This window comes from Populus alba, chromosome 4 (genome assembly GCF_005239225.2).
Source record: "Populus alba chromosome 4, ASM523922v2, whole genome shotgun sequence".
NCBI classification, from domain to species: Eukaryota; Viridiplantae; Streptophyta; class Magnoliopsida; order Malpighiales; family Salicaceae; genus Populus; species Populus alba.
In genome coordinates, this window is record NC_133287.1 from 2214631 (window position 1) to 2236944 (window position 22314).

Below are 22314 nucleotides of genomic sequence, written 5' to 3' on the forward strand. Positions count from 1 at the left end.
TGGATTAATGTTAAAAAAATTATTTAAAACCAATAAAAATATTTGATTTTTAGATAATTTTTATATAAAACTTAAATAACTTTATATCTATTTAACAAAAATTTTAAAATTTCAAAAAAAAAATTTAAACGTTCCGAGACCCCCAAGACATTCACCACGTGCTTGTTGTTTATGCATGTCGTTGTGTCTTACATGTTTGAAACGGTTACAGCTGGGAATTGAAAACTATTTTGGAATGTATAGAAGCCAACTAGGGTGCTATATGTGTCAGGATTGTCTTGCATCGAATTTTTTTTCTATGAAGCTTTAGTAGGTGGCTTTTTGGCCCTACCTACCAAGTCATCTACTCACCTCACCAACACACAATCATTGAAACAAATTATGAATCCCATAGAAAGGTTTTTGAGTACATTGTTTCTCTTCCTTGTTTTTCCTTCTTGCTTATCTATTGACATCATAGCTCCAAACCAATCAATCAAAGATGGAGATGTTCTGGTCTCTAGCGGACAAAGCTATGAACTCGGGTTCTTTAGCTCTGGCATCGATTCTACTCGTCGTTATGTGGGAATTTGGTACCGTAAGGTTTCAGAACGAACTGTTGTATGGGTGGCAAATAGAGATAATCCTATCAATGGTACCTCCGGAGTCCTAGCTATCAACAAACACGGTAACCTTGTAATTTATGAAAATAACCGAAGTAGTGTTCCTGTTTGGTCTTCAAATGTTCCAGCCTCAATATCAATGACAAATTGCACGGCTCAGCTCCTGGATTCAGGAAACTTGGTCTTGGTTCAACAGGATAGGAAAGGGATCTTGTGGCAGAGTTTTGATCATGGTACAGATACTCTGCTTCCTGGTATGAAGTTTGGGCTGGACCTGAAAATCGGTTTGAACCGGTCTCTGTCATCTTGGAAGTCCAAAGATGACCCGGGAACCGGAACCGTTGTCCTTGGTATTGATCCAAGTGGGTTTCCCCAGTTGTTCCTATACAAGGGTCAAACCGGAAGGTGGCGTGGCGGACCATGGACTGGACTAAGATGGAGCGGAGTACCCCAAATGGCCACTGCCTACATCTTCAATGTTACTTTCGTTAGCAGTGTTGATGAGGTATCTTATTCTTATAGTATCAATAATCCCTCCTTCATTTCAAGATTGGTGGTGAACGAATCAGGAGTAGTGCACCGGCTGACATGGAACGATCGTGATCAACAATGGTTCGAAGTTTGGTCCTCCCCAAAAGAACCATGTGACACCTATGGCCAATGTGGTCCAAATAGTAACTGTGACCCATATCAACCAAATAATTTCATGTGCAAATGTCTACCCGGATTCGAACCCAAGTCACCCCAAGAATGGTACCTGAGGGACGGGTCAGGAGGTTGTGTCACGAAACCTAACGTGTCCACGTGTCGCAGCGGAGAAGGGTTCATCAAGTTAGCTCGAGTGAAGGTGCCGGATACTTCAATGGCGAGTGCGAACATGAGTTTGATATTGAAAGAATGTGAGCAAGAGTGCTTGAGGAATTGTTCTTGTACAGCTTATGCTAGTGCTGACGAAAGAGGGGTTGGATGCTTGAGATGGTATGGTGATCTGTTGGACACAAGAACGTTTTCAGATGTGGGGCAAGAGATTTACATCCGTGTGGATAGAGCTGAATTAGGTACATGTCCAATTCTACCACTAACTTGTTTACTTTTCCTTTGTTCACTTGCTATGCCACAAGTTTTGATTCTTGAAGAAATCTCATAGACCTGATAAATCACAAGTAATCAGTTTTCTTATAATTTATTAGAAGTAATTGACTATTTGTATAAATGATTCCATTAAGCTTAAGGGCACAAGTAAACTAGGATTGATGGCATAGATTTCAAATGTTTCTCCAATTATATGAAAGATAGCTTCCTGAGCAATGTTTTTTTATTAATCAGCACGTAATTTTATGAATAGAATATTTGATTAGGGGAGGTCAATAAACGAACTCGAAAGTGATTATTTTGGTTAAGTGATCATATTATTATTTACTAGTATAATGAATCGAGTAGTTTTGTCACACACATGCCTTAACATTTTTTAACTTTCCTTCTAAGAATATATATATTAAAAATTAAAAAATGTACTAAAACCTTTTTCACAGTAATCCATTGTGAATTTCTTTTCTAATCATAATTTGTTTTTTCTCTTTGTGGCCAAATTAACTACCAATTTCTTATAATTTGTTATGGAGAAACACAGTTGAAAGAAGGAGGCCAAAGTATAAAAGAAGAAAAAATTACATGTTTGGATTGAAACTCGCACAAGTAAGAGTGTGTTTAGGTACCTATACTTTGTTTTTTTTTTAAATATAGTCCCTTTATTTTCTTATGATTTCGTTTTAGTCCAAAACTTTATTTTTATTATTTTTAAATCTCTAATTTTAAGAGAAAAAAGAGAAAATTGCTGGAAAACAACTAAAAAAAAGAAGTTGTTTGTTAGTTATATTTCAGCCATTAAAAAGATGATTCTTGATGTCAACGAGTTTTATTAGATTATGAGAGTTTATGTATATTTTCCCCTTTATTTTACTTAAAGAAATATATTGGGGTTTAGATAAAAAAAAATTTTCAATTTGATTTTTGTATTTTTTGACAAACGTTTCAGCGTTTTGAGTGTAGTAGTTGGTTTATTGATATTATAGGAATGTTTATGATTTTTGTAAGTGAAAATTGATTGAAAATTATATTTTTAAGTCAAAAAACACCCATCTGATTTTTCAAATACCTGTTTGTTGGTTGGAAACTCGCGTCAAAAAAAAATTAACCTTATTTTTCTACCAATAACTAGATTTTGAAATTTTCAAATGACCATGTCGTTTATTTTATTTCAAATAATAATAAGGGTTGGATGACTAAATCTTTTCTAATAGGATTTTTTAAGAAGATTAGACAGAAAAGCTCTTAAGAATCTCTCAGTTCCTCTCTTTCTCTACTAGTAAACATGTTTTCGCAAGTTTTTCCTCAATTTCTCAACAAAATCCTAACAAAAAGGGCACATTAAAAAAGTTAACTGTTTAGAGAGTAATTAGTTCAATTGTATTTGTTTTTTTTTTTTTCACTAGAGTTAGGGGGTAATTTATAATTTAGCGATATATTTTTTCTGATTTCCACACCCTTTTCTTCCTTGACACCATTCCTCTTCTCTCCTTATACTATTATTGTTATTACAATACTTCTCTCTTTGCCATATATTTGTCTTGCTTTATATTATAAAACATTCTTTATATTATAGTATCGTCCTGTACGTCTCGTGTACTCAGATAAACTTAAAAATTAAATCTAGTTTATTAGTTGGTTTATTGATATCATAGAGATATTTATTATGTTTTTTTAAATGAATATTAGTTGAAAATTACATTTTTAAGTCAAAAAACACTATCCTGATTTATCAACTACTTTTCTGTGTTTTGAGTAGATTAGTTGGTTTATTGATATCATAGAGATATTTATTATGTTTTTTTAAATGAATATTAGTTGAAAATTATATTTTTTAGTAAAAAAAAAAAACACCAGCATGATTTTTTGACTACCTGTTTGTTGATTGAAAACTTGCGTCGTTCGGCTTTAAAAAAAACAAATTGAACACTATTCTTAATTTATTTAATTACATATATATATGCATCGGTTTTTTAATTTACAATATGACAAGAAAATTAGGTGTTCAAGTACAACGGAAGTACCAGAGACATTTCTAATATGGCTAAGCCCTCCCCTGCACTCACCTACTATCTTTCTGCAATATGCACAATTACTGATAATCCTGATGATTTGGCATCGAGCTAATGTGGATTTCTTTCTTTCTCCAGCTCAATATGACAAGAAATCTAGAGGTTTTCTTGCGAAAAAAGGGATGTTAGCCGGCTTGGTACTCTCTATAGCTGCTGCGGTTTTCTTTGTCATTATGTTCTTATTCTGGTTGATAAAAAGGAAGAAGACGGGTAAGAGATTATTTTTTCAACTTTGTTACCAATATAAGTGGCACCAAATTAGTTGAACTAAAGAATTCCAACTTTAAGTCTATGCATATAGGAGATGATAGTCTGCAATTTGCAGTGTGTAATCAACATTAGCACTTGTTAGTACTTTTAAAAGCTGATTATTGAGTTCTTTCAACGATAAACACAGCTAAGGGCAGACAACTCAAATTTCCCTTCAATATCCCTACAAGCCTCAATGGCTCTCTAAGTGGAAAGGAAGTTGGTGGAAGTACAACAAGTCAACACCTACCAGTCTTCGACATAGACATTATATTAGCAGCCACAGAGAATTTCTCCAACGAGCTTGGATATGGCGGTTTTGGCTCAGTTTACAAGGTACTTTTCCTTGGACATGAAATTATTTCAGAATTCTATGTACTTGTATCAAATGTTAATATTCATTAAATAAAATTTTAATGTTGCATGATTAGACCATGATACCGGAAAATCGCAGAGGCTGGTGCCAAAGAAATTCTAACCAGGGAAGATGATGGAAATGGATGGAATTATGGATAGATGATGGAAATGGAAAGGTGGAGATGGATAGATGTAGGACAGATGATGTTCAATCCTTTAGAGATACAGAAATCACCACTCTAAAGTGAATGAACAAAGATTAAACTCACAATTGTCAATAATACAGTCACGCCCCAAATTAGATCTAGAAGATGATATTTCAGATTATTCTTAATTATTTCTACTTGTTTTCAGATTCCTTTCTACTTATATTCATGATTTTTGTTTGACTTGATTTTAAAAGTATACTGGTCGATTTTACAGTCTTTCTCTACGGTTTAGGATTATATTTTTTTAAAGTTTAAGAAACCTTAATTCTCTATCTTTGCTACACACTTAATCAGTAGGTAAGGCTGATGACATTTAAGAGAGTTGGAGGGAAGATTGTCAAGGCTTCATTGAATGTTTATTGAGAAAAACAGGCGCGGCATTGCATGCTGTTAAATATCGTAGAAAGATCACGGTTCTGTTGACAGCATGCACCCTTGTCAGTAAAACAACCATAACTCTTGCTAGAAAGCTCCGAATCTTTCACTCTTCGATGTGTTTGAAACTAGACACGTATATCTTTCTAGGGATACATGGCTTGCGCAGTATTTCTCTTTGTGTTGATGCAGTTATACGTGAATTTGAAACTGAAATCTGGCCCTGTTGCGAACATTTTTGGCTTTGTTGATTTCTTTGGGTTAAGATCAGGCTCTTTAGGCTTTGTTCAAAATCATCAGACCAACTTTGGCAGAATGTGATTAGCTTAAGTTGTGTATTAACTTGTGAGTTAAACATGGAATGTAATTTCAGGGCAAGCTAGGCAATGGACAGGAAATTGCAGTTAAGAGATTATCTAAAACTTCAGGGCAAGGTATGAAGGAGTTTATGAATGAAGTAAGGTTGATATCTAAACTCCAGCACAGAAATCTTGTCAAGCTTTTTGGTTGTTGCATTCATGAAGAGGAAAAGATGCTGATATATGAATATTTACCAAACAAAAGCTTGGATTTTTTCATCTTTGGTATGGCTCTCTTCATCCATTTTTGTGTATGTGTTCAAAGGGAAGAGTCCCCTGATTATGCAGCTTCACTTTGATCAAATCAAAACAAATGATTTCGGGGCAAACCTTTAATGTTTAAGTGCAGACGAGACAAAAAGGGTGCTATTGGATTGGAGAAAGCGTTTTGAAGTTGTTTCCGGGATTGCTCGAGGGGTTTTATACCTTCATCAAGATTCAAGACTAAAAATTATCCACAGGGATCTCAAAGCCAGCAATATTCTACTAGATGCTGCAATGAACCCAAAAATTTCAGATTTCGGTATGGCAAGAATGTTTATGGAAGACCAAGTCCAAGGAAAAACCACTCGAGTGGTCGGAACATAGTAAGTCACCTGATTCTTTCCTCTCTCCAGTGATCCATCATGATCAAATACCAACAAGCTTCATCTTTTATGATTGTAGCGGCTACATGTCACCTGAGTACGCAATTCACGGACAGTATTCGATAAAGTCAGATGTCTTCAGCTATGGTGTCTTAATACTGGAGATCATAAGTGGCAGGAAAAATAGCGACTACGGTGAGAAAGAACCCTGGCTGAATCTTATCGGACATGTAAGTGGATCGATAAATTTCCTGGTAATTTCTTAGGTGATTGTCTTCCTCTAGATTCTTTTCTCGATTATCTTCTTACTTGTTTCAGGTATGGGACTTATGGAGAGAAGAAAAGGCATTAGACATAGTTGATCCAATGCTGGAACAGTCATGTCCTCCTCATGAAGTTTTGAGATGCATTCAGATTGGGTTACTGTGTGTGCAAGAATTTCCAGATGATCGACCTACAATGTTAGAAGTTGTGTTCATGTTAGGTAATGAGATCACTCTTCCTTCTCCTAAGAAGCCAGCATTTGTTTTACGAACACGCAATGGACAAGACTTGCCAGCAATGTCTAGAAGAGCAGCTTGTTCTGTAAATGAAGTTACAGTTACTGTGGTGGAAGCTCGCTGAAATCCCAGTCTCTTGTAATAAATTTTCTCTAACAGGCATTACATAGAAGAAAAAAAATGTTGTCCTGACAATCTAGTTTTCGGAGAGCATTTTTTCAGGTTACCTCACCTGCTAAAATGATTTTCTACTTAGGATAGAAAACTAAACAATTCCATTTATTAAATTTATTAGCAACTAGTACTCCTACAATAAAATAAACTCCCTTGAACTGCTTAAGGGGCTGTCCACTCATTATTGCAAACTAGTTTCATGAGCATTTCTTTACAACTCTTCATACAAAAGCAGTGAAGAGTGTCAGCCAAGCACCACCGTCACTGTCAGCGATTGGCTTCACGCGTCGTTATCGATTGAAGAGCAAAAATTGGTGGATCTGAAGCGAATCTTTAACCTCTTCCTTTCCTTGCCGGCGGGGAGTATCACCACTACCTGCAAGACAAAGAAATCAACACTAGACGGTAGTTTTTATTTATTTGTAGTTTTTTTAGATCTACCTCTCTCTCTCTCTCTACTCTAATTTCTTCTTCTCTCTTCTGATTGTTATTGTAGGGTTGTTGTGGATCTGACGTGAAGAGTGCCTTGCGTTGTGGTTTAGGAGAAGGTGTTGGTCGGTGATAGTTTTGGAGTGGAGAAAAGGGAGGCTATCTTTGGTTATAATTTTCTTTTCTTTAATGGGTCTATGGTGGTTTTATGGGTCTTGACTGGTGGGTCTGTGGTGATTTCATAGAATTGGTTAATCTCGTACCTAAAATTACAGCTTGGATAAATGGCTCTTCCTCGCCTTTCCTGACAACATTGTCCAACACCTGCGGAAGCATTTCAAAAGTAAAAGCCAAAATTTGTAGAAAGCTCTGAAATTTCCGAAACCATTTCAAATTTTATTGAGGCACCCTAAGTTAAGGACCTTGCATCTTGGCAAAGTCATAAATTTGGCTTTTACTTTTGCATGGCACCTTTACTAAGTGACCCTAAACGATCCAGCACATAATCATCAACAGCGACTATAATTTGTGTTCTCATCAAATACTTGGAGCGTTAAACGTGTTTAATTAGATCAGAAAACAAAGCTTTCTTGACGGTGTAATTTGGCATTAAATGTTTGAATTGAAAATCTTCTTTGAAGAAATTTTGACTTGAATATATATTTTTGGGTAATATACAGTAGGGTGCACTAATTGTTTTTAATAAGTTTTATTTATTAAATAAATAAAATGAAAGATTTTAAAATTTATTATATATATTGTGATTATTATAATTATAAAATTGAATGACTAATAAAACACTAATCGTAGTGAATAATCGTTACAAGTATCTCTAGGATTTTCAATTTAGTTATTAATTTCTATTAATCTTTCTGATTTTTATTTTTTTTGCCACATGCTGCTTTCATCCGACCATTCATTCTCCATGTTGTAAGATTCTCCATTCATTCAAAGCTCTTTAGAGAAGAGACGTTCTAGCTCTTATATTATTCTTCTCCATCACAGTAACCTACACTCTTACCATTCAAACAAAACAATTACTCTCCTTTGCTCCAATTCTCTTATTTTCTTTCAAATAGGAATTGAATTGAGATTTTCTAAAATTTTATTTCTTCATGTGTAAATCTGGGGGTGTTTGTTCTTATTGTTGAATATGCTTTATAAACTATTTTTCATATTTTAATCCTTATGATGGGTTGATTGCTTGAGTTGTGATAATTATTTTCGATCTGGTTCGTAAACACGTAAAAAATAATTTAGTCCCTGTATTTCAGTGATATAATACCTCAATCCTTCTAATTTCAAAAATCACATACCTTGCACACTTGCTTGTCTATGATCGTTAATTAATTATTTTTTTGCCATACTAGTACTAGTACATACGAACAACAACTGTATTTTTTTATTGTTTGAAGGAAGGAAACTGTACTTTTACGTAAAAGTGGGCTGGCTTATAGTTTCATGGCACAAGTGGTGGTGAGTGAGAAACGATGACAATCACAATGTGAAATGGTGACTTTCATGTTTTTCCTCTTCTTGACTGCTTTTCTCGGACCAATCACGAGTGCCGAATTTCCTTGGAAAAAATTATTGTTCCCCTACTTTCCAGGAAAATCAGATTTTTCAAAAATTCTGCAAAACCTTGTGGAAAATTTAAACGCATTGGCCACGACAAAAAAAATAAAGCAATTGACTCTGTCGCATCGAACTTCTTGTGTGGTTTGAAGACTTCTCTAGCTTAATATATATTTGCCAAGAAAGAAAAGATTATTTGTCTACTTTCTCATAAAAGTTGGACCTTAACTTGGATATTGAAGACTTTGAGTAACAAAACCCTGAAGTAAATTACAATTACAAAAAAAAAAAAAAGGTAAATTATTATTGCCTTCAAATTCAGAATTGTTAGTTTAGTTAGAAAATAAAAATTATTTGAAAAGAAAATTACATTTTAAGAAATAATTAATAATTTTTTTATTGATTTGAATTGTTAGAACTAAATTGATGACCAAATTAAGTAAATTTATTAAGAAAGGAAAAAATTAAAAGAAATAGGAGTATAGTGAAAAAAAAAGGTTGACAATTTCAAAATTGATGAGAAAAGTTTACTTTGGTTCTTCACTTTCCAAGTTAAAGATTTTTTTTGTCTACTTATTTTTTTCAATATTCAATTTTAGTCTAAATTTTTTGTTTTTGTTTTTTAGCCCTTGATTTAAGAGAAGATAAAGAGTTATTGAATTCAGGTTGAAGAAAGAGAAAGTATCAATTGATACTAATTCCAACCATGAAAAGTTTGATCTTAACATCAATGAGTTTGATTTGATAAGATGAGTTCCACTAGAATATATTTTGGCATTCTCATCAATAAAAATAAAGATAGTAGATCTAAGCTCAAGAATTTTTTAAATTCAGGTTAATTGGAGATTTTTGGACTATTTTTAGGGTTATTTAAGATCATAAATGAGTTTCAAAGTTTTTAAGGTGTGTTTTTAGATAATTTGAATAAAATATTTGTTGAAAATTAAATTGTTAGAAATAAAATATCCATGACTTGACTTTCTAGTTACCCTTTTATTGTTGAAAACTAAGCCAATAAATAACAAAAATATAGAACTCTTTTACTATTCGTTTTCAAATCAACAAGACCAAGTGAGGATTTAACGATATTAGCAACTGCTTCATACACCATCTTCGTAAGTGAACAACCAAAACAAACTTGATACTCTTGTATAGCTTCCATGCCATCTTCAAGCCCACATATTGGACTTAGATTTGCATGGTTGAATTAAATTTACCGTGGAATATTATATTACACTATATACTAAAAAACTAGGGTTTTTTTCTAGGTGTTCCATTATTCATATGAATAGTGAAGTATTTTTTTAAATAGGAATTGAATTGAGATTTTCTAAAAATTTCTTTCTTCATGTGTAAATTTGGGGGTGTTTGTTCTTACGGTTGAATATGCTTTATAAACTACTTTTCATATTTTAATCCTTGTTGTCGCACCCCGAAAAAATCCTAGCGCGCGGCATCGGCTAGCGATTTTTATCGTTTTTGCGTTTGCTTTGAATTTGGTTCGTTGGAGTCGCCACCTAGTAATTCGTTGAGGGCTACTAGGAAACCTGATGTACTGGTCGTGTCAGAGATCGTGGGTAAGGGACTGGTTGTGGTTAGGGAAGGTATTAGCACCCCTAACGCACCCTACCTAAGGTAAGCTACTTCGTGTTCTGATGTGATTTGAAAAATTAAAATATTAATTAAATTATAAGGCTTGAATAAATCAGTTATTAAATCCCCGAATATATGTAAAAACTTGTTCTTACATTTTCATGGAAAATACAACTTGATTTTATTTGTCCTTAAGATATTTAACCATATTTAAGAAAATTTAAAATATTAATTAAATTCTAAGGCTTGAATAAATCAGTTATTAAATCCCCGAATATATGTAAAAAACTTGTTCTTATATTTTCGTGGAAAATACAACTTGATTTTATTTGTCCTTAAGATATTTAACCATATTTAAATTAACAATTAATTCCTTTTGTTTTTTTTTATAATTATAATTTAATAACATATAAAAAAATACAAACACCCAACTTTTCTATTATTTATTTTTCTTTTCGTTTCTTCTTTTTTTTTTTCTTTTACATCACATTTATACAATAAAACAAATTCAAAAAAAAAAAAAAAAAACTACATTAAAATTACAATAAGGGCCTCAAAGCCATCTGAAATTACATCAATGACCCTCTGCAAGCCGGAACAGTGCTGACAAGGTTTCTGGCTGCGGGAACAATACTGGCGGCGCGTGGGTCCACGCACTGCGGTGAAAACAAAGCCAAAATTGGGGGGGCCTGTAATGGGTTATTCCTCTCTTCAATCTCCTGTTGTCCGTTACCTGCAAATCTCAAACAACACAGCAAGGGCAATCGATTTTAAGTTTTCGGATCTAGAACATGGCAGCAAGGGCAAACACGTAAATAATAATTTAGTCCCTGTATTTCAGTGATATAATACCTCAATCCTTCTAATTTCAAAAACCACATACCTTGCACACTTGTTTGTCTATGACCGTTAATTAATTTTTTTTTTTTTTGCCATACTAGTACTAGTACATACGAACAACAACTGTATTTTTTTATTGTTTGAAGGAAGGAAACTGTACTTTTACGTAAAAGTGGGTTCATGGCACAAGTGGTGGTGAGTGAGAAACGATCACAATCACAATCTGAAGTGGTGACTTTAATGTTTTTCCTCTTCTTGACTGCTTTCCTCGAACCAATCTCGAGTGCCGAATTTCCTTGGAAAAAATTATTGTTCCCCTACTTTATTTATATATAATATCATATACATTATTTATATTTCTTCTTTCTTTTTAAGTAATTTCTCTGTCAGGATCTCAAGTCAAATCAATTTTAAAAAGTTTCTTCACACATGAAGTACATCGTTTGAAAATGAAGTAATAATTATATTTTAAAGTATTTTTTATTTAAAATTATATTAAAATAATATATTTTTTAAAATTTATTTTTTATATTCACATATTAAAATAATTCAAAAATATTTAAAGATAATATTAAAAATAAGTTTTTCAAATTTTAAAACGCTTCCTTTATAGCTCGTTTTAATAATTTTTCATAATAAAATATATGATAATTTTTTTTTTTTTAAAAAAAATTATATTTAATATCAAAACATTAAAATAATTTAAAAATATTTAAAAATATATTAAATAGAAGTTAATAAAAAAATTAAAATTTTTAAAACATTCTTTTAAAATACAACAACAAACAGTCTTTCATCCAAAACCAGGGGCAAACATCCACAATTTTTTTCCTGGTTTTGAAACTTCTCTAGTCTCCAACAAAAACCCGTTCTATGTTTTTCCCCTTCTTTCACTTTCAACCGTAAAATCATGGTTGAAACAAGCTGTCTTCTATGACTCTACTGGCCACCATTCAGATGAGGGTGTTGGAAAATCTTAGCATCCTCCATTGAAATTAACACCCCTCATTAATTAAGTTGAGACCATTACTCCATTCTTGTCGTGGACTTCACGCTATGTCCATGGATGAGCCCAGTTGGGCTAAGTGCCTTGATCGCCGAGTGCTTTATGTATCAAGCTTGTTTGGTTACAGTGTTATGCTGGTTATTTTTGAAATAATTTTTTGTATTAAAATATATATTAATAATATATTTTTTTATGTTTTAAAAATTATTTTTTAACATCAACACATCAAAATAATTTAAAAACACTAAAAACATATTAATTTAAAATTAATAAACAAAATAAAAATATTTTAAATTTTTTTAAAACATTTTTAAAATAAAAAAACAAACAGGCCGTTTGATTTATAAGGATTAATCAATAATTTCTGCAGGAGATTTTAGGTGGGAAAAAGAGATTTAGGAGATGTCAAAACTTAAACTTTCTTACAGGGACTGGCGTCTATCTCCGGCTCTGAGGATAATAAAAGGAAAAAACACAGAACTGACTAGTATGTTTTTCTGATGACACGTACATACACACAAGCACACACATACTTGATCAGTAATTTTATATGATTATTTGTTTTCTAGCACCAGAATCATCCGGTGTAAATATGCATGGAATAAAAACCTAAAAGATAGCTTAATTGGTCTGAAGACTTGTCGCATCGAACTTCTTGTGTGGTTTGAAGACTTGTCTAGCTGAATATTTGCCAAGAAAGAAAAAATTATTTGTCAACTTTCTCATAAAGGTTGGACCTTAACGATGACCTACAATACTACATTTATTGTGTTGGAAATTCAGAACTTGGATATTGAAGACTTGGAGTAACAAAACCCTGTTGTAAATTACAATTACAAAAAAAAAAAAAAAATCAAAGAAGAAGGTAATTAATTATTGCCTTCAAATTCAGAATTGTTAGTTTAGTTAGAAAATAAAAAAATATTTTTAAAAGAAAATTACATTTTAAGAAATAATTAATAATTTTTTTATTGATTTGAATTGTTAGAACTAAATTGATGACCAAATTAAGTAAATTTATTAAGAAAGGAAAAAATTAAAAGAAATAGGAGTAAAGTGAAAAAAATAGGTTGACAGTTACAAAATTGATGAGAAAAGTTTACTTTGGTTCTTCTGCTTTCCAAGTTAAAGATTTTTTTGTCTACTTATTTTTCTCAATATTCAATTTTAGTCTAAATTTTTTGTTTTTGTTTTTTAGCCCTTGATTCAAGAGAAGATAAAGAGTAATTGAATTAGGTTGAAGAGAGAGAAAGTATCAATTGATACTAATTCAAACCATGAAAAAGTTTGATTTTAACATCAATGAGTTTGAATTGATAAGATGAGTTCCACTAGGATATATTTTGAGATCTCATATGGCGACCTCATCAACTGGAACTTAAAAAATTTGTGTGTCTCGATTAACATAAAATCTCATCTGGCGATCTCCTTTTACCAAAGCCACATGAGATCCTATCTGGCGACCTCATTAAACCAAAACCAAAAAATGTGTGTAACTCGGTCAACCTGAAATCCCATCTGGCGATTCCTTTTAACCAAAGTCACCTAAGATCCCATATGGCGACCTCATTTAACCAAAATCCAAAAAAAAGTGTAAAAAATGGTTTATTGTAATGGGTGACCTACCCAGGTGGAAAGAATATGAAAAGCGGTCTCGTTGTGATGGGTGACCTACCCAGATGGAAAAAAGTGTAGTGCGGTGTCATTGTAATGGGTGACTTACCCAAAGAAAAAGGAAAAAGTGGTCTCATTGTAATGGGTGACCTACCCAAGTGGAAGAATGGCCTCATTGTATTGGGTGACCTACCCAGGTAAAAAAACATGAAGAATTGATCGCGTTGTAATGGTTGATCTACCCAAGAAAAAGGAAAGAGTGGTCTCATTGTAATGGGTGACCTACCCAAGAAAAAGGAAAGAGTGGTCTCATTGTAATGGGTGACCTACCCAGGTGGAAGAATGGTCTCATTGTAATGGGTGACCTACCCAAATAAAAACATGGAGAATTGGTCCCGTTGTAATAGGTGACCTACCCAGAAAAATGTTGGCGAGGGCTCAAAGGCGCACTCAAAAGGACTAGGGTCAGAAAACGCACTACCTGAGAAGTGAGGGCTCAAAGGCACACTCAAAATGAGGTAGGGTTAGAAAACGCACTACCCGAGATGTGAAGGCTCAACGACGCACTTAACCAGAAATGAAGGCTCAAAGGTGTACTCGAAATGAGGTAGGGTTAGAAAAAGCACTACCTGAGAAATAGTGGCTCAAAGGCACACACAAAAAAAAGTGAGGGCTCAAAGTGCACTCGAAATGAGGTATGATTAGAAAACACACTACCCAAAAGGTGATGATGAAACACCGATCTAATAATGTTGAAAGCAATGCATTATGGTCAATATGCATGTATACTTACCTAAGAAAAATAGGTCCCCATTTCTTCATGGTGTATTTCTTTTCTCAAAAGTTGGAGTGTTGGCAGTGAACTTCGATGGCTTTTTCGCTCTTGCTTACTCGAGTCATCTCTTGTGATCTTGACCCTTAGGAAACACTTGATATCATCATACTTCTTTGTCCTCCACCTTTTTATCTCAAGGGTTGCCAATTTTGCCCGTCATTTTTTCTTAGAAAGAATCATGGAGGCAGCCCTATCATGCATTTTTTTTTGCCTCCTAACTTGATCATGCCCCTAAATGTTCAATTCGGGCTTGGGGATGAGGCTATATGAAGGAAGGTTTGACAAAGAGTTGTTTTCATGCAGAATTTTTGGAATTCCAAAGCTATTCCAGACACAAATTATGTTGACATTGATTCAAAACAAACTCATTATGGACAAATTCAAGTGCTTCCTATGGAGAGGTTATTAGAAGTGATGAAAACTTTTTGTTTTGGCTTTTGGTGAAAAATATGAAGTGACATTTGGCTGGTCGAAATGGTTCAAGATTTAATATGAGAGTTTCAAAGATCTAGTCTTGAAAGCATTCATTTTATTTGCATGAATAATGATTTGGTTCACATGAGAAAGCATTGCCTACCGATCAAGATTCCTTGCCTTTGATCAGAAAAGGCTTGATTAGGCACGTAAAGTAGGCTTGGGCTATTGGTTATGAAGAAAATGATATTTGTAGGCTCAAAAAGGTGTTTAAAGGATTTCAAAACTAAAGATCACTTGTGCTTGTTTCTTGACCTTTTATCATTTGAATGTCTTTCAAAAATTGTCTATCATGCCCCCTAGTGATGGGCTTGAGCTCTTTCTCTTTGCTTTTGTTTTCTTCATATGGTTTTAAGCATCATCATATTGTTTTTTTTTTATGCTCAAAACTTTTGGATCCTTTGGATTTTTCTTTATACCCCCTAGCTTTGTTTGGGCACCTTCGATGATTGAGAATTTTCTTTTATGCCCTCTAGTATTGCTTGGGCATTTTCAATCATTGAGGTTTTCTCTATATCATCGCACTTGCCCCTAGTGTGGGGTGTGATCCTAGCCAAGATTATTTATCTCAAGAAAAGCATTAGGCTTAAAAGGGGACTGCAGATGATATATTTTAGCCTCATGAAAATATTATCAAATATGACCTTTCTTCATTTCAAACTCATGCATTTAGGATCGGTAAGCCTTGCAAATATGACCTTTTTTCATTTCAAACTCATGCATTTAGGATCGGTAAGCCTTGCTTTCATGCGAGTATACAATGTAATTTCTCATTATTCATTCGAATAAAACTCAGCTTTTGGAGTCACTTCATGGGTTCTTTTTGTTTTTGTTTTTGTATTTTTTAGGTTTTCTAGGTGTATGGTTACCTTTTTAAGGAATCACCTGAATTTGTAGAACTCATTTGCTTTAGACAAACATCAACATGATTTCTGTTTTTGTAGTAAACTTTGAATTCCTAAAAATCCTTGTGAACATGTGCGATCATGTATAGTTTTGGAAGAAAAGAGAAACACACCCAAAGATTTTTTGGTGTGATGGTTTCATGCTTAACGATTATATTTAATGTGTTATTTTCATGAAACAACAACAAAAATGAAGGTATGTTATAAGCACATGATCTTATTAACAATAAAGGCTCATTTGACAAGGAAAGTGTTATGGAATTTTAAGCCAAGTTACCAACAAAAAATGGAACAGGTTTAAACAAAATCAAGAAGTTTTGTAGGCATGATCAAATAGAGGTAGGTTTATTTTTTTTTTCCAGAACAAGAATAGGCTTCCCCTTCGGTTGGCCTTCCCACCAAAGCTTTTGTAGAAATACAGGATTGTGTCGAGACTCTTGACCACGTTTGCCCCCAATTTCTTCGGGCAGAGTCGTTGTTAGGTTTTGAACAAAGATGATAGGTCAATTAAAAGGAAACTTCCCTAGAGTTATTTTTTAGTATTTGCTCGAGTAAGCTAGAGGCGAGTCACACATGTCTTCAGAAACTGCAACTCTTTTTAAAATAGACATTATGATGAGCACACTCTTCATCTTCCATGTTTTTTCATTCAAAGTCAGGTGTTGTAGACTCGTAGGGTACCTACTTTTCATTCTGGTGCATGCATGACAAATACATGAACATGTAATCTATATGATGAACTCGCCATTCGAGGGGTGACAATATGGTCGTAAGTCTTGTATGATGGAACAAGAATCGTGATTTTTGCCTAAACTCTACAATGAAAATTTTCTGAGTGACGGCCATTGTGTCACCCACAAGTCTTGAGTTCAAGATGCTTCAAGAAGGGTTTGCTCTTATGCAAATAACAATAGCACATACAACCTAAAGACGGGTTATATTCATTATGTGAACATGGGTAGGTTTTCTATCAGGTCCCAAAAGGGTTTCATATTTGCCCAGTGACGTTTTTTGTAAAGACAGTATGAGGGTGTTGCAAGGAATAGTTAAGGCACGTATACACACCATTACCAAGCAGACACTCAGATATGAGTTGGGTGTTTCACCCATCTGAACCCTGACTAATAGTTATAGGGCAGATCGTTAGTTCCCCACCTAACCTAGAAGCTTGTGTGTGCTTTCAAAATTAAAACAAGTGATTCATCAAACAATTCTATAAAATGCATGGAAATAAATATTGAAAAAACAGAGAGATAAAATTGCAAAAACTTAAACACATCAAATGCATAAAGCTTAGTCCAATATTGTCAGAAACAATACCTTCCCTAGTGGAGTCGCCATTCTGTCGCACGTCAGAATCCGCGCGGCGTCGGCTGGTGATTTTTCTCATTGTGTGTTTGCTTTGATTCGTTGGATTTTTTAAACCTTCTATCTCAACCCAAAACTAGATGCTTCCCATCTTGTTTGATGATCTCCAAAACTTCTTGTGCAATGGGATCTTTGAACAAACCAAAGAATTGAGCAATTCCCATAGTCCTTGGAATAAACTGCATGCCCCCAAGTTACCTTACCACTAGGGTAGGAGCATAACTCACATAACCTGTTATCCCTACCAATGGCACCCAACGTCTTTGTCCACAACTCATTAGGACTTCCATTATCGTTACCCATGGGGCTCTCCACTTAAAATCACTATTAGGCAAACCTTCTAATTTGTCAACCCAACCTTGGTTGTCTAGATCTCCTCATTCTTCTTCTTTTACTAACTTCAGGGGTCTTTGGGTGACCCATACAAAATTATTGAAGACAAGCTTTCTTCTTCTTTTTTTTTCTTTTTCTTTTTTCGATATGACTAACCATCCAGATATACAACAATTGTGTGCAGCATCTCATTGCTTCTTTTCCGGTCCTCCTACAATGGTTAAGTGTCAAGATGGTTTCGGCTAAAATCAGCCACTAGATTGATTTGTGTATTCTCATACTCTACATAAGCAGCAGCGACCTCCAAACTCACTACATATAACCCATCTGGCTTGAGAGCAACACAAGGCCAAAAATGCCCAAGGCAATCAATCTCTTTTTTTCTAATCCTGACTTCTTTTCCAGTTCAATTTCTAGCGTCCTCCATTTTAGACCGGTTGCATTCTTTTCCAAAAACTTTTCTAAGTTGGCGATTCTGAGCAGTTTTAACAGTTTGAGGATGATCTTGCCAGATCTCAAAGGAAAATAAATCATATACAGATTGTTTGGAAACTCAGTCAACATTTCATATTCCTCCATAGTGGGACATATGTATATGCTTCTAAAAGAAAAAACACTGGTAGTCTGGATCCAAAAATGAACTAAGGCTCGCACAGCTGGGCTTAAAACTTCTACCCTTGCAATTTCCACCAAACATCCGTATTTCCTAAAAAATGCATCCTTATCCACATTCTGAAAGCGAGTCGTTAACTTGTTCACCTCATTCATAATGCAATTCAGGTTCTTGATTGGTGACAGTTTCTTAACATCGCTTCTAAGGCAGTCTCCTTTAGTCAATTGTGACAGTTCAAAATTTTTCCATATTCTATGATGGAAAATTTAGCAATGGTGGTCATTTCGTTCACAAGTCCTGGTCTTCAAAATGCCTTGGGGTTAGACTTGTTTTGATGCAAAAGATATTATAGAGCATACACCCTAAGGATAGGTTCTAGTTCCTTTACGTGAGACATGGGGTAGGTTTACTACTTGGTCTCTAAAAAAGGGTCTCCTGTTGTCCCAGTGATCGCCCTCGTAAAGGCAATATGGGGGTTCAGCAGATGGTGGGATGGCACGTGTACCAATCACTATCAGTCTAAACACTCAACAAAGAGTTGGGGTTTACACAAACTTAAACCTTGACTCAAGTCATAAGGCAAGCTGCTAGTTCCCCACTTAACTAAAAGTTTAATGTGTGTGCTCTCCAAAAAGAGAATAATAATAAAGTGATGAATGACTACATCATGTATGATAGAATGTAAAGATGCATGCTAAAGCTTTTAAACAAAGTATCATTCATATAAGAAAACAAAAACCAATAACACATAGCAATAAACAAACAAATTATCAAGCTTAGTCCTAAGTCCCCAGTGGAGTCGCCATCCTGTCGCACCCTTGCGGCGGAGCGCGGCGTCGTGGTGACTTTCGATTGATTTCAGGGTCTTTTGTATTTTTGTGAAGGAGTCGCCACCTAGTATTTTGGTCACTAGGAACCCTAACTGGTCTTTCAGAGATTCTAAAGCAAGGGACTGGTTGCGTAAAGGGAAGGTATTAGCACCCCTAGTACGCCCTACCTAAGGTAAGCTGCTTGATGTTTGGTTTGCTCTATAATTGCTATGGTGTTGGTGTTTTTCTAATCCCATCAATTTTCCTAGGTTTGATTCAAATAAAATTTATTTGGATAGAAATCCAAGGAGATTCCATGTGCTTTGAAAGCTCATTTTTCCCTTTAGTATTTCAAGAGTTTGCGACTCGTAAATCGCAAGGAAATGAGAAAAAAAATTTAGAAATCTAGGGCACTACAAAAAAAAAACCTATATTTTTTTATATTTTATACTCTCACGGCTCGTAAACCGTGGAGTAAGAAAATTTTTGAAATGTTCAAGGCTTCTTTCACGAATGTGTGCAGATTTATTACTCCCAATAATATTTTGGATATTCGTCCTTTAAGGATTTCTTTATCCAAACATTAGCGGTGAATAATAGATTAATTCCCCCCCAAAATAGGATTTTTATATTTTTTTGAAATATTGGCCAATACCCTTTGGAGTTTTACAAACATGTTGTAAAATCCAGAAATGCAAGAAAATAATTTTTTTGTTGTGTTTACGAAATCCATGCGAAAACACCTTTGTTGAAACTTCAAATATTTTTTTTTATACATACATAAAAAAAAGAATTCAAAACATGTTAGGGTATTGGCCGTATGCAACACACAAGAAAACTTTTAAAATTTTTTTATCGAAACACATAGCATCACAATTAAACGTAAACACAAAAATGGAAAATAGCAAGCCATCATTCATATTACAAGAACTACAAGAAACTAAAAAAAAATTCGTAACAAAAATCTTTCAAAGCCAAATCAACTTAAAATTCTATACATTGGAAAGGACCAAGCACGTATGGATGAGGGAGCCAAAGTTTTGAAACTGAAATTTTTAAATCGAAATCCTACTACATATGACCATGACTTCATGCAAATTTCATACAAAAAAAAAAGGAGCTTGGGACGGCGGCATGCTTTCATAACACATATATGTTCATAGACTAGAAACCAAAGCAAGACCTGGCCGGCTATTAGAATAAAATGGAAGGACACGAACAAAAAGGGGGAGCTGCTGATGGAAGAAAACAAAACAGCCCCCTTCCCCGGTTCCCTTAATTTTGTCATGCTAGTTTCCTACAGAAAAAGAAAAGCTTGGGACCACAATGCTCTTATAACACATATATATCATAGACCTATGAAACAAAGCAAGACCTGGCCGCTATTTTCACTAAAAAATGGAAGGACACAAACAGAAAAGGAGCTGCTGATGAAGAAAACAACAGCCCCCTTTCCCGGTCCTTTAACTTTGAAAACAGTGAAAGACAGGAGATAAAAAAGAAACACCAAAGGCTAACCAAAGCTTAACATCGTCAACTATCCAAGACTCAAAAATCACGGCAGGAACAACACAAAAGCAAACGGGTATTATACAGTCTAAAATGGAAAACGAATGTGCAAAACAAAAAAACGAAACAGATACAAACGATTTAAAGGCAGCAAAGGAGGAGAAAACTAGGACTTACCTGCAGGTCTCGCTGAAATGGTTTTACTGCAACAGCTGCGGGTCTCCTGCAATGGTTTACTGCAACAAATCTATTTCTGCGTTTTTTTTTTTACTCTGCACTTCTCTTGCGTTTTTCCTTTATTTTTCTGCTCTCTTTCTGCTATATCTTTTTTTTTTTTTTTTGTCAATTTTCTAGCGAACATGAGCTAAACTCCTATACTCTATTCAAAAGGTATACACCGTCTACAACACGTGGGTCTAAAATTGAGTAACAACAGATGCCCCCTCTTTACAATGCTTACGAAGCAAAACTTGTCAAGCGATTCGCGTAGTAAGTGTTGTAAAGATAAATTGTATGATCATGCTAAATCTCACTGCTTTTCCTAAACAATGGTCTCCCTATCAGGTGACCTGTCTATCTTAAAATTCTTAAAAAACTCCATGCTTTTCTAAGAAATGGTTTCAATATCAGGTCACCGGCCCCTCTTAAAATTATTAGAAAACTCCACGCTTTTCTAAGAAACGGTCTCAATATCGGGTGACTGCCCCATCTTAAAATTCTTAAAAAACTCCACGCTTTTCTAAGAAAACTGTTTCAATATCAGGTCATCGGCCCCTCTTAAAATTCTTAGAAAACTCCACGCTTTTCTAAGAAACGGTTTCAATATCGGTGACCTGCCCATTCTTAAAAGTCTTAGAAAACTCCACGCTTTTCTAAGAAACATCTCAATATCAAGTGACCAGCCCATCTTAAAATTCTTTAGAAAACTCCACGCTTTTCTAAGAAACGGTTTTCAATTATCAGGTAAACCGGCCCCTTTAAAAATTTCTTAGAAAACTCCACGCTTTTCTAAGAAACGGTCTCTCAAAATCGAGTGACCGGCCCCTCTTAAAAATTCTTAGAAAACTCCACGCTTTTCTAAGAAACGATTTCAATTATCGGCGTCACCGGCCCCTCTTAAAATTCTTAGAAAACTCCACGCTTTTTTAAAGAAACGGTTTCAATATTAGGTCACCGCCCCTCTTAAAATTCTTAGAAAACTCCACGCTTTTCTAAAGAAACCGGTCTCAATATCGGGTGACCTACCCATCTTAAAATTCTTAGAAAACTCCACGCTTTTTCTAAGAAAATGGTTTCAATATCAGGTAACTGACCCCTTTAAAATTTTTTTTTAGAAAACTCCACGCTTTTCTAAGAAATGGTCTCCATATCATGTGATCGGCCCATCTCAAACTTCAAAAGAAAACATCTTACCTCGAGGAAATGTAATAGTGCTGGTTCATAATTCATATTCTTTTTGTAGCTCCGTTGATTTGAGATTCTATCTCTTAGTGATTTCCAAAACTTGGAAGTAATTTGGGCTTTCGTCCCACCTTTCCTGCCAGGTTAGTGTTATGACAAATAACATGCATGTTTTTGTTACCTGTCTTGGAAACATAAGTTCCCCTTTCGTTGTAAACTTCTTCGAGCTCTTGTTTCCATTTGTTTGTTCAACCTTTTCTCTTGAACTGGAATATGCTTCACACACTATACTTCATATCCTCTTGGTGAAGAGATCTCTGGTTCCTTATGGGGCCCTTTCTTGCTCCATTGAGTATTGTCCTTTATTATTATTTTTAACAAGAAAACTCAAAAGTTTTGGTTTTGTTCATGAAAACTTGAAACTTTTAATGCAATTAGCA

General features: G+C 34.5%; 1 protein-coding gene across 2 annotated transcripts; it reads left to right on the forward strand.

Annotated features, from left to right (window-relative positions):
- The first annotated feature begins 289 nt into the window (after window positions 1–289).
- LOC118058609 (G-type lectin S-receptor-like serine/threonine-protein kinase RKS1) lies at window positions 290–7640 on the forward strand. 2 transcript variants are annotated; one of them, XR_012169743.1, is made up of 8 exons: window positions 290–1660; window positions 3839–3970; window positions 4158–4345; window positions 5324–5534; window positions 5659–5896; window positions 5976–6126; window positions 6215–6975; window positions 7067–7635. XR_012169743.1 is itself a non-coding variant. In XM_073408843.1 (7 exons), the coding sequence occupies exons 1-7, from the start codon at window positions 382–384 to the stop codon at window positions 6518–6520; spliced, it is 2505 nt and encodes an 834-aa protein (XP_073264944.1). In that variant the 5' UTR covers window positions 290–381; the 3' UTR covers window positions 6521–7640. The 2 variants fall into 2 exon arrangements, 1 of the variants encoding a protein (XP_073264944.1); XM_073408843.1 differs by having other exon boundaries at window positions 6215–7640.
- The last annotated feature ends 14674 nt before the right edge of the window (window positions 7641–22314 follow it).

What these genes read in the sequence shown, in the direction of transcription:
- LOC118058609 (XM_073408843.1), top strand. Translation starts at nt 382, where the DNA reads ATGAATCCCATAGAAAGGTTTTTGAGTACATTGTTTCTCTTCCTTGTT. An exon ending in CTTGGATTTTTTCATCTTTG is followed by an intron (nt 5,535 to 5,658) that starts GTATGGCTCTCT and finishes GTTTAAGTGCAG; the next exon opens with ACGAGACAAAAAGGGTGCTA. An exon ending in ACTCGAGTGGTCGGAACATA is followed by an intron (nt 5,897 to 5,975) that starts GTAAGTCACCTG and finishes TTATGATTGTAG; the next exon opens with CGGCTACATGTCACCTGAGT.